General features: G+C 37.8%; 1 protein-coding gene across 1 annotated transcript in view; it reads right to left on the reverse strand.

Moving 5' to 3' along the window:
• LOC111958271 (kelch-like protein 20) overlaps positions 1-12,161 on the reverse strand; it is a 25,243-nt gene that overhangs the window by 7,285 nt on the left and 5,797 nt on the right. Inside the window, exons 2-5 of the mRNA XM_023979509.2 lie at positions 11,517-11,660; positions 10,832-10,965; positions 3,214-3,425; positions 2,832-2,938 (exon numbers count right to left, since the gene is read on the reverse strand). Of these exons, the coding sequence (XP_023835277.1) occupies positions 2,832-2,938; positions 3,214-3,425; positions 10,832-10,965; positions 11,517-11,660 (597 nt within the window). The remainder of the gene's footprint in view (positions 1-2,831; positions 2,939-3,213; positions 3,426-10,831; positions 10,966-11,516; positions 11,661-12,161) is intronic.

A 12,161-nucleotide genomic window follows, 5' to 3' on the forward strand; every position in this document is an offset into this window, starting at 1 on the left:
TATCAAAAAAGCTGACTAGCATAGCCTAGCCTAACGCGACAGGGATCATATGATATAATTTTCATGAAATCACAAGTCCAATACAGCAAATGAAAGATAACATCTTGTGAATCCAGCCATCATTTCCGATTTTTAATGTTTTACAGCGAAAACACAATATGTATTTCTATTAGCTAACCACAATAGCAAAAGACTCAACCGCATATTTTCACCATTTTTCTACCGCATAGGTAGCTATCACAAAACCGACCAAATAGAGATATAATTAGTCACTAACCAAGAAACAACTTCATCAGATGACAGTCTTATAACATGTTATACAATAAATGTATGTTTTGTTCGAAAATGTGCATATTTGAGGTATAAATCATAGTTTTACATTGCAGCTACCATCAAAAATATCACCAAAGCAGCCAGAATAATTACAGAGAGCAACGTGAAAATCCTAAATACTCATCATAAAACATTTATGAAAAATACATGGTGTACAGCAAATGAAAGATAAACATCTTGTGAATCCAGCCAATATTTCGATTTTTAAGTGTTTTCAGCGAAAACACAATATAGCATTATATTAGCTTACCACAATAGCCAAACACACAAATGCATTTATTAGCAGCAAACGGTAGCGATCGCAAAAACCAGCAAAAATATAAATTAATCACTAACCTTGGACAACTTCATCAGATGACAGTCTTATAACATCAGGTTATACAATACACTTATGTTTTGTTCGAAATGTGCATATTTAGAGCTGCTCATCCCGTGGTTATACATTGTGAAAATGTAGCATCGATTCCCAGAATGTCAGGAGATATTTTGGACACTCACCTAATCTGACCAAAGAACTCATCATAAACTTTACAAAAAAATACATGTTGGATAGCAAATGAAAGATACACTGGTTCTTAATGCAACCGCCGTGTTAGATTTTAAAAAATAACTTTACGATAACAAACAGCTTACGTTATAGCGAGACAGCGCCCGCCAAAAACGGCAGATATAGAAATAAATTTTCCACAGAAATACGAAATAACATCATAAATTGTTCTTACTTTTGCTGAGCTTCCATCAGAATCTTGTACAAGGAGTCCTTTGTCAGAATAAATCGTTGTTTGGTTTTAGAATTGTCTCTTCCTTCGAATTCGCTCCACAAGGCTAGCCAATATTGATGACGTTCCCAATTTCTCTCGACGCAGAGAACGGAAAACTCCAAAAGTCCATTAAACTTTGAATAAACTGATGAAACGGTTGAAAAACCTACTTATGAAATTTTTTCTAATATGTATCAAATAAAAACAAAGCCGGAGATATTAGCCGTGTATACCGAACGCTTATCATAAGACAACATGGAGGCACTTCCCGCCCTAGGTAGAGAAAGGAAATTCTGGACACGTCATTCCAAGAGCTCTTGTTCGACCTCAGATCAAGCTAGACACCCCATTCCACCTTCCACTGCCTGTTGACATCTAGTGGAAGGCGTATGCAGTGCATGCAAATCCATAAATATAGGCAATTGAATAGGCAGGCCCTGGAACAGAGCATCGTTTTCAGATTTTTCACTTCCTACTGGAAGTTTGCTGCAAAATGAGTTCTGTTTTACTCACAGATATAATTCAAACAGTTTTAGAAACTTGAGAGTGTTTTCTATCCAATAGTAATAATTAATATGCATATTGTACGATCTAGAATAGAGTACGAGGCAGTTTAATTTGGCACGATTTTTTCCAAAGTGGAAAGCGCGCCCCATATTGACAAGAAGTTTTAATGTAATAATTCGTCATATAGTCAATGTTTGTCTGAATTTCCTGAAACAGAAATGAAACGTAACTGTTGTTATGATCTCTGCTTTTTTGAGGTTATCATGGAAGGTGAAGTCAGTCAGGTGATGTGCCTATCAGGTGAAATGGAGGAGATGGGGAACAAAGTGAAAATGACATGACTTGGGAACACCCCTCGGAACCTGGGGCCTAAAGGGCAAGACTGGGCGAAAGCATGAGGAAGTTTTTTAGAGCTTTCATTTTTGTGGAACCCAGCAGGAAAGTATCCGGGAGGCATAGAGTCAGGTGAAGAGAGAGTGGGAATTGTCATGGTCTCAGACTTTGGTTTTCATGCATATATAATTATGCATAGCTTATCACATTGTTAATACTGTTATGTTTTATGTTTTTYTGTTGCTTTCCAAGTCTTGTGCTATTACTCTCTTAGGAACCAGAAGGGGGAAGTGGAGAAACTAAAAGCTGCTCCATCTGACATAGAACGAGACCGCAGATTCAGCTGGAATGGCATTTTGTTGTTTGATGATAGATGGAAATAAAATGGTGTCATCATAGTACAGAGGCCATAAGTCTCTGAATTTGTGAACCTCGCGGTGAATGTTTATTCATTGTTTGTTCCATTTGTTAGTTCATGTTTTATAATCATTAGTTCGTTTTTTAAATGTATGTTTTATTATCATTGTTTATCATTTATTAGTAATTTCCAAGTATATATACATTGAACATTAGGATGCTATTGTTCAAGAGGAAGGACTGTTGGATTCGACATTTTGAACATTGRGATATTAAATAAATGATAGAGAAGAAGCATAGAATATGAGGAGTGAAAGAGACTGGGTTTTATGTCAGAAGTTAATGGTTTTCTGTAGAAAGACAGATAGCTTTGGAATGTTTTGGGTGGACGGGAGGAGAGCAACGTGTTGATATAGGGGAGACAGATGGACATTTGATSGGAGAAATGTTGGGTTGTCTGAATTACAGCTGTACAGAACCTTTGGGAAGAATTCAACTTGGTTAAATATTTACTCTGAAAAATAAGAACCTAACACATACCTCCATGTATTTGACTCATGGTTGTAGACTTCTATTGTTTTCAGACTGGTGATGCCATCAGATCCTCCCACAGCCAACAACGACCCGTTGAACACCATCAGAGACATCTGAAAGAGGTGGACAGGAGAGGAGTGACAGTGACATAGCTGATATGAAAGGTTGACTCCGCAAGATGATATCATAAAAACAATGGACATCTTCCTATATGCAGACATCGACATTAACAGTAACCATATCTGACTAGAGTTGCATTACTTGCTCTTCGAAAGGCTGTGTGCTATCAGTCAATTATGTCAGTCTCTGGAGATTTAGTTAATGTTGATGTGGGAAGTGATCTGACCAATAGGGTGGCCAGAAAGGGTGTGCGTGACCAATCACTTGCTTTGTTTCTCTTGCATCTCATGCGTTTGACGGGGGTCCAACTCAGAGCGTCTGGATCAAACTTCTCTGCAGCGCTGAGCTCCAGGTTAAGTTCATCTCTTCCTCCGGCCACGAACAGACGTCCCAGGTACACACAGCAGCCCGCGTTCTCTCTTGGGGTCATCATGGGGGGGCACGCATACCACATCCCATCCAAGGGATTGAAACGCTCCACTGGGGATCACAGAACACAGACAGGTCACACACAGACTCAGGTCACACACAGATACAGATAACCAAATACACAGACAGGCTGTGAAATAAACATACTGTAGAATTACATCATTTACTCACATCACAAAACAGACACAGACTACGGAACAGAAGGTCCACGAAACAAACACAGACTTTGGAACAGAAGATCCACGAAACAGACAGACTACATGTAACAGTATAACTTCACGTCCGTCCCCTCGCCCCAACCCGGGCACGAACCAGGGACCCTCTGCACACATCAACAACAGTCACCCACGAAGCATTGTTACCCATTGCTCCACAAAGGGGAACCACTACTTCAAGTCTCAGAGCAAGTGACGTCACCGACTGAAAGGCTGTTAGTGYGCACCACCGCTACCTAGCTAGCCATTTCACATCGGTTACATACAGAACAGAAAGACCATGAAACAGACAGACTACAGAACAGAAGGTCCATGAGATGGATAGACCACGAAACAGACAGATCATGAAACAGACTACAGAATAGACACAGGGTAGGATCATGGATGAGGTCATTCAGGGTGGAAATACAGAGAAGGCACCAATGATATTGTCACAACAACACAATTATATTATTGTGATTTTCTACATCTGATTCTGGGTAGTCAGCTAAATCTCACTGAAATATAATTGGCATATATTTTACTCTTACAGAATTCCACATGGGCGACGATATTGGAAGTATTTATCAATGCCTACTTGATGATAACTTGCTTATAACTAGGACAGAATAATTTATAACTGACTTTTTCCGACATAACATAGGTACAGCAGATCCCCTTATTGTATGGGACACTTTTAAATGTGCCTTTAGAGGCCATGCAATTCAGTACTCATCTATAAAACAAAAGCAATTTAGATCAAAAGAGTCCATATTAACAAAGGAAATTGATGGACTAACAGTACAGATAGACAACAATAAAAACTGTACTATAGAGGCAAAGAATTAGTTAGAGGAAAAACAAGAAGAAATGGAGGAACTTATTCAGGAAAAATCCAGTGTAATATATTATAAAAAAATAAAGCGAACTGGATGGAATATGGGGGAAAATGCACCAAATTCTTTTTCAATCTTCAACATAGAAATGCTACCAAAACAAATGTATTGAAACTTGTTACAAATGATGGAGTCACGAATGATTCACCAAATTATATTTTGAAAGAAGAAGTAAAGTACTTTAAGAATATGTCTCCTCCATCTCCACTAACTGAAGCTAATTGTATGGATTTTTTCCCAATTAATAATGTAAAATTAACATCTGTACAGAAAGACTCATGTGAAGACCAAACTCATGTGAAGCCTTTAAGCCTGGGAAAACTCCAGGGCTGGATGGCATATCAGTGGAAGTATACCCAAACATTTTTGATATACTCAGAGGACCATTATTAGCATGTTTTAACCACTCCTATATAAACTGTAGATTATCGGACACGCAACAAGAAGGTCTGATTTCATTCTTACTGAAACTGGATCCAAGTGGTATATATAAAGATCCAGTCCATTTAAAATATTGGAGGCCTCTTACACTTCAGTGTTGTGATGCAAAAATACTAGCTAAATGCTTGGCACATGGAATTAAAAAGGTATTGTCAGATATTATTCCTCCTAATCAGACAGGTTTTTTACATGGACGATACATTGGAGATAATATAAGACAAGTACTAGAAACAATTGAATACTATGAAATATCGGGTACATCAGGCCTGGTTTTCATAGCTGATTTTAAAAAGGATTTTGAAAAAGTATGACTGGAGTTTATATATAAATGCCTAGAATATTTCAATTTAGGAGAATCTCTTATAAAATGTGTTAAAGTTATGCGTAGTAACCCTACGTGTTAAATAGTAAATAATGGCTACATCTCAGAAAGTTTTAAACTGTCAAGAGGATTAAAACAAGGTTGTCCACTATCGGCGTATCTATTTATTATTGCCATCGAAATGTTAGCTGTTAAAATTAGATCCAACAACAATATTAAGGGATTAGAAATCCGTGGCTTAAAATCAAAGGTGTCATTGTACGCTGATGATTCATGTTTTCTTTTAAAACCACAATTAGAATCCCTCCACAGCCTCATAGAGGATCTAGATACTTTTGCTAACCTCTCTGGATTAAAACCAAATTATGATAAGTGTTACATATTACATATTGCAATATTACATATTGGATCACAAAAAAATGCAACTTTTACATTACCGTGTAGTTTACCAATAAAATGGTCTGACGGGGATGTGGACATACTCGGTATAAACATCCCGAAAGAAAGACATGATCTCACTCCAATACATTTTTATAGAAATTTAGCAGAAATATATAAGATGGAACCATGGAAAGGACCATGGAAAGGACCATGGAAAGGAAAATACCTGTCTATTTGTGGAAAAATCACCCTGATTAACTCTTTAGTCATACCACAGTTTACATATTTGCTTATGGTTTTGCCTACACCTAGTGACCTGCTTTTTAAATTATATGAACAAAAAATATTACATTATATTTGGAATGGCAAGCCAGACAAAATTAAAGGGCCTATTTATATAATGAATATGAATTTGGAGGGCAGAATTTATTAAATATTAAAGCATTAGACTTCTCACTAAAGTCATCAACCATACAGAAGTTATACTTAAATCTGAAATGGTTATCTAGTAAATTGGTAGGAATGTCTCACCCCATGTTCAAGAATGGCCTTTTTCCCTTTTTTTCCAGATTACAACTGCTCACTTTCGGTTGTTTGAAAATGAAAGAATCTCAAAAATCTCCTTATTTTAAAACAAGCCTTAGAAAGTTGATTGCAATTTCAGTTTAATCCACCTGAAAAGAAGGAACAAATAATACAACAAATATTGTGGTTCAACTCAAATGTACTAATTGATTTAAAAAATAATAATAATTTTGATAAAATGTTTAAAAAAGGTATACTTCTTGTAAATTATATCATAAATAGGACTGGTGGAGTTATGTCATACATGCAGCTAACACAGACATGTGGAAATGTCTGCTTTACCCAAAATTGCAACCAACTAATTGCAGCATTACCACAAAAATGGAAATGGAAAGTAGAAGGGGGAAAAAGTGAGAAACTTGTCTGCCGGCCTTGCATTAAAGACCATAAATGGTTAAAGAAAATTGTGATAAATAAAAACATATACCAATTTATTTTAAAGACCAAAAAATTKACAGTTGTGCCATATATATTGCAAAATAGTTGGGAAGAGATTTTCAATGTACCTATTCCATGGCAGATGGTTTATGAATTGACACGCAAAACAACACTGGATTCAAAACGTATAATTTTTCTATTTAAATTACTATACAAAATTCTTGCAAACAATAGAATGTTATATATATATATGGGGGATACAATCTTCCCAGCTCTGCAGATTTTGCTGTGAGGAGGCAGAGTCATTAGATAATTTATTTGGTATTGTCCATATGTAGCTCATTTTTGGTCACAGGTCCTGAATGGCTGAAGAATTGCATCATTTACCTGGAACTAACGCTGCAGATAGCAATACTGGGTGATTACAAAAGTCATAGTCAATCAATCAATAATATAATAATTATTTTAGCAAAAATGTTTATCTTTAATTTACAATCTGTAGAAGCTATGAGAATAGAAAGGTTCAGTACTTTTGTGAAGTATCACAGCACAGTTGAAAAATATATGACAAATAGAAACTCAAAATGGATGGTGTTAAGAGATAGATGGGAGGGGTTGAATGGAGCTGAAGGGTGGGACTAATAACAACAAGATAACCAATGTATAACCTACGGGGTCTGTAAAATGTATATTGGTCAGAAATGTTGTGAAATAGCACAGTTGCAAATAGAAATCAAACAGGATGGACATCAGAAATAGAGTAAGGACTAAAAACAAACAAAATCTAACTATTGTAAAATAGATTGTGTCTGTAAAATGTGTATAATATGTATATACTGAGGGTAGAAGCCGAAGTGTTATTGTTTATTAGTTTACTCCAATTGGGGGAGGGGTGTTAGGGTTTGCAGGGAATAATAAAGGTATATTCTAAAACAAGTCAAAATCAAATCAAATTGTATTTGTATCTGAGCCACTTGTGTGGGTTGTAGACTCCGTCTCATGCTACCACTAGAGTGAGAGCACCGCCAGCATTCAAAAGTGACCAAAACATCAGCCAGGAAGCATAGGAACTGAGAAGTGGTCTGTGGTCACCACCTGCAGAATCACTCCTTTTTTGGAGGTGTCTTGCTGATTGCCTATAATTTCCAGCTTTTGTCTATTCCATTTGCACAACAGCATGTGAAATGTATTGTCAATCAGTGTTGCTTCCTAAGTGGACAGTTTGATTTCACAGAAGTGTGATTGACTTGGAGTTACATTGTGTTGTTTAAGTGTTCCCTTTATTTTTTTGAGCAGTGTATATTTACCAAAATAATATATGAGGGATTGGAAATGATGCAGACAATTACATTGACGGAAGCAACAATTTTTCCGCAATATTAAAGCTGATCCACCCCTTAAAAAAATTAAAATAATAATCTCACTGAAATAGAATTACAAACAGGTTTTTGGGTTATTGCTGGTTACTGTAACCTATGATGTTAGATTCCTGTGTTGTTTCTAGCAAAACCCAGAGTGTCTGGGGTTTACGAACGCTGAAAAGGTTATGAGAATTTTCCTGACTTTCTCTTCTCACAGACTGAAATATGCACTGACAACTGGCTGCACATGATAACCTTCCCGAGTATAGCTATGGTTTCCCAAGCCAAGTATGTGCGTGTGTGTGTGTGTGTGTGTGTGTGTGTGTGTGTGTGTGTGTGTTGGTACCAGACAGAAGGTCACATCATTGTTATGCTTGACCGAAACTGCAACATTTTGAAGAATTGTTTAAAAGAGAGTGTTTACACTTTTTTCTGACCACATGACCTTACCAGGACAAATTCTGGGCCTTCCTTTTAAAATGTCCAGAGATCAGAAGTCCATAGAGATCTGCAGCACAGACACAGATCAATCATAGATTCTGTACTAATGTGGTACAGGGCAGCAGGAAAATGTGTGGAGAGGCARCATTTGCTTCAGCACTTTTAAATCACTTTTGATATTTGTAAAAAAAATATATTGATGCAAAGCGTTAAAAAGAGGAACAAAGTGCTGATTTGCCTCATGATGCAGAATTTCTCAGTCCACATCAGAATGCCACTGCAGGCTCTTTGTGTGTCTTAACCAATCAGATTCAGAAACCAAACTACTAGGGGTGCAGCTAGACAACTGCTTATCATGGTCGTCTCAAATAACTGAGTGACGCAGTGGTCTAAGGCACTGCATCTCAGTGCCTGAGGTGTCACTACAGGCACCCTGGTTTGTATCCAGGCTGTATCACAACCGGCTTTGATTGGGAGTTCCATAGGGTGGTGCACAATTGTTCCAACGTCGTCTGGGTTTGGCCGGTGTAGGCCCTCATTGTAAATAAGAATTTGTTCTGACTTGCCTAGTTAAATAAAATAAAAAATCTATGCAAAAAAATAATTAAAAAAGCATGCATGATCAGAAGRATAGCTAAATATTGACCGGGAAAGATTCTTAAGCAAACAACCCAACCATTAATTGGGAGTCAGGTGAACTACTGTTCTGTGGTCTGGGTAAATGCATCATCAAGTTAAATTAGGAGGCTGCAGATCGCACAGAACAAAGCAGCAAGGATTGTTTTAAGGTGGAGATATGATTCTTCTGTTGTAGTCATGCTCAATGCTCTTGGTTGGTCATCAATCAACAAGATAATTGAAAAAAATATGTTTATTTTATTTAACAATGTACACCATTAAAACGGCCAAACTCTATTCACAACAGTATTCAGTTGGTAAGAGACAGATATTCAGTAAATACCAGGAATAGGTTGTCCACAATCTATCTGTTATCCAGACAGAAAAGAGAAATAGGCAAAATAACATTTAATAAAGAAATTGGGCAATTTATCTGGGCAAACCACAAACCTTTCAATATATAAATTCAAACAATACTTCAGAACCATTTAAATATAATATAATAAGTTGCAAGGTTGTGCGGGACTATTGTAGATGAAGGAATCAATCTATAATTTCAGACTGTTAGAGTATTTATCTGGTCAATATGTCAGTATATTATGTTTGTTTGTAACAGTGTGATATATGTGAAAATGTGATCGTATTATAAATTGTATTTTAGTGTTTAAGGACTCTTGGAAGATTAGTCCAAATGAGGATTAAAAGATATCCTAATAAAATAAAATCAATCACGGAAATTGCAGGTCGCTCGCTCCAGGCACAATGCACCAAACACAAGGCGCGCTCTCCACTTTCCTCCTGTATTTATTTAGCAAGCCTGATAGCGCATCACACCCGACAGAAGCAAAAGCTCTCCAGTAAATGTAGCAGCCTATACAGCTAAACACTAGCTATCTGATATGCTGTATTGCATGGAAACAAGACCATTTTTCAGTCTGGTCAACTGTAGGCTACTAACAACAGCAGCTGCATTGTAAGTGAGGACTTGGTGGACTGTATATTCTTTAGGTTTGCTTTTACTTCATGTGTTCTCTCCCATGTGCTGGTAAGGGCACAGACAGGAAGGATTCCAGTTGAGATGGTTTAATAACGCTGAAATTACAACGTCTCGGAGCAGCACCGCACAGTGTACAGTATGTAGTAAGGATGGTCTAAGGCACTTATTGATCTGGCAACTTGCTTCAACCAATGTGTGTGTGTGTGTGTGTTATCAACAAGGACACACACTGGCATTGGCTAACACAATGAAAGCTAACTGGTGGAAAAACACAAGGATGTCTGTAACTTTCTCTCACTTGACTTATCTCCAGCTGATCTTCTTCTCTGAGCTGGAGATCGCTCAGCATGCTCTGCTCTACTTCACAGGCCTACAGTTGCATAGGGCAGGACTACACGACGCAAAGCTGCATAAAGCAAGCTCAGCCCTGTGAGTTTCATTGTCCAATCATCATGTTGCTTTCTTTGTGTCTCTGTCTGTGTGTAGGAAACCCACCTAGTCCTTCTTTAAAATAGAATTCATATGAACAAGAACAAGGTTGCTGCAGTTTGACAGGGTTGTAATCCTCCCCAAGACCAGGAGTTTTTTCGAACCATGTAACCTGATTAGAAAAACTCTGGTCTAATCATAGCCCATATTAAACCTTTTTACGACAGATTAATCACGTCATACCATATAAGGTCCAAAGATATACCTGGTTAGATCACCAGATCAGGAAAATCTACAGGCCCCAGAATTATATATATTRTTTTTGCCACACCACTCTAGGACCTGAGGTGCCACCTCTGATGTCGTACATTGAGTCGGGTACACCTATCTGTTAGCTTAATGTGTTATTCAGACCTGTGTTCATGGGTGCGTCACCATCGCTGCCTCCAATCACGTATAGCTGACCATCCATCACAGCAGCCGTTGCCCCAGAACGCCGGCTCAGCATCGGTGGCTGCTTCGTCCAGCTATTCATTTTGGGATTATATCTGGTGGAATACGAACAATATACAAACAAAACTAAGATTTTATCAAATATATTTTCCTTATCTTCCTTCATATTATCACTAGTTAAACAGAGATACAGAAACAATGTCTAAATAGTTCAATTCTCCCTTTCTTCAGTCCGCCACATGTACAAGTGTGAATTGGAAATGTGTTTTTGCATATCCCAACACCCCCTGAGACACCCTTGGAGAGTGGGGTCACAGCAAGGGTCTGCCATGATCAACGGCGRCCCTGGAGCAATCAAGGTTAAGTACCTTTCTCAAGGACATATTGATAGATTTTTCAGCTTGTCGACTTGGGGATTTGAATGGTGACATTTCGGTTACTGGCCCAACATTTTAACTACTAAGCTACCTGCCACCTGTCAAAAAGCCTATCAAAGGTCAACAGGTCAAACTTGGTTATCTTGCTGTCACCTACGTACAGTATTCAGGTAATTCACAGAAAACATCTAAAGAGTGTTTAGACATGGACCTTTGTCATGATTAATCTATCTCAACCACAGTGCAACCACTGATGAACATGGCCTTACCTCTCAACAGTGTTGGTGCAGACCATGCCGTCGTATCCTCCAAGGGCGTATAGATATCCATCCATCTCCACCAGACCCACCCCACTGCGGGGGCTGCTCAGGGGGGCCACGTCGTTACTCCAGGTGTTGGTCTCTGGGTTGTACCTGCAAGGGGTGGGGGGGGTGAAGACATGTCTGGTGAACAAGATAAGGAAGAGGACTATGGATGATTACCTATCACCATGTTTAACAGTGATTACCTATCACCATATTTATTAGTGATGATCCTCACCATATATATCAGTGATTACCTATCACCATCGGTAATCATTAATATTAGATGGTGATAGGTATTACATTGATAAAGAGGGTGATAGGTAATCATTACTATTGATGGTGATAGGTATTCCATTGATAAAGAGGTGATAGGTAATCATTACTATTGATGGTGATAGGTAATCACTGATATATATGGTGAAGTTAATCAATACCTATCACCATACATTGATAGAGATGATGTTAGGTATTACATTGATATAGATGGTGATAGGTAATCACTGCTATAGATGTGATAGGTAATCATTAATATAGATGGTGATAGGTAATCACTGCTATAGATGTGATAGGCTCATTAATATAGATGGTGATAGGTAATCACTGTTAAAA

This window comes from Salvelinus sp. IW2-2015, linkage group LG33, assembly GCF_002910315.2.
Source record: "Salvelinus sp. IW2-2015 linkage group LG33, ASM291031v2, whole genome shotgun sequence".
Lineage (NCBI taxonomy): Eukaryota > Metazoa > Chordata > Actinopteri > Salmoniformes > Salmonidae > Salvelinus > Salvelinus sp. IW2-2015.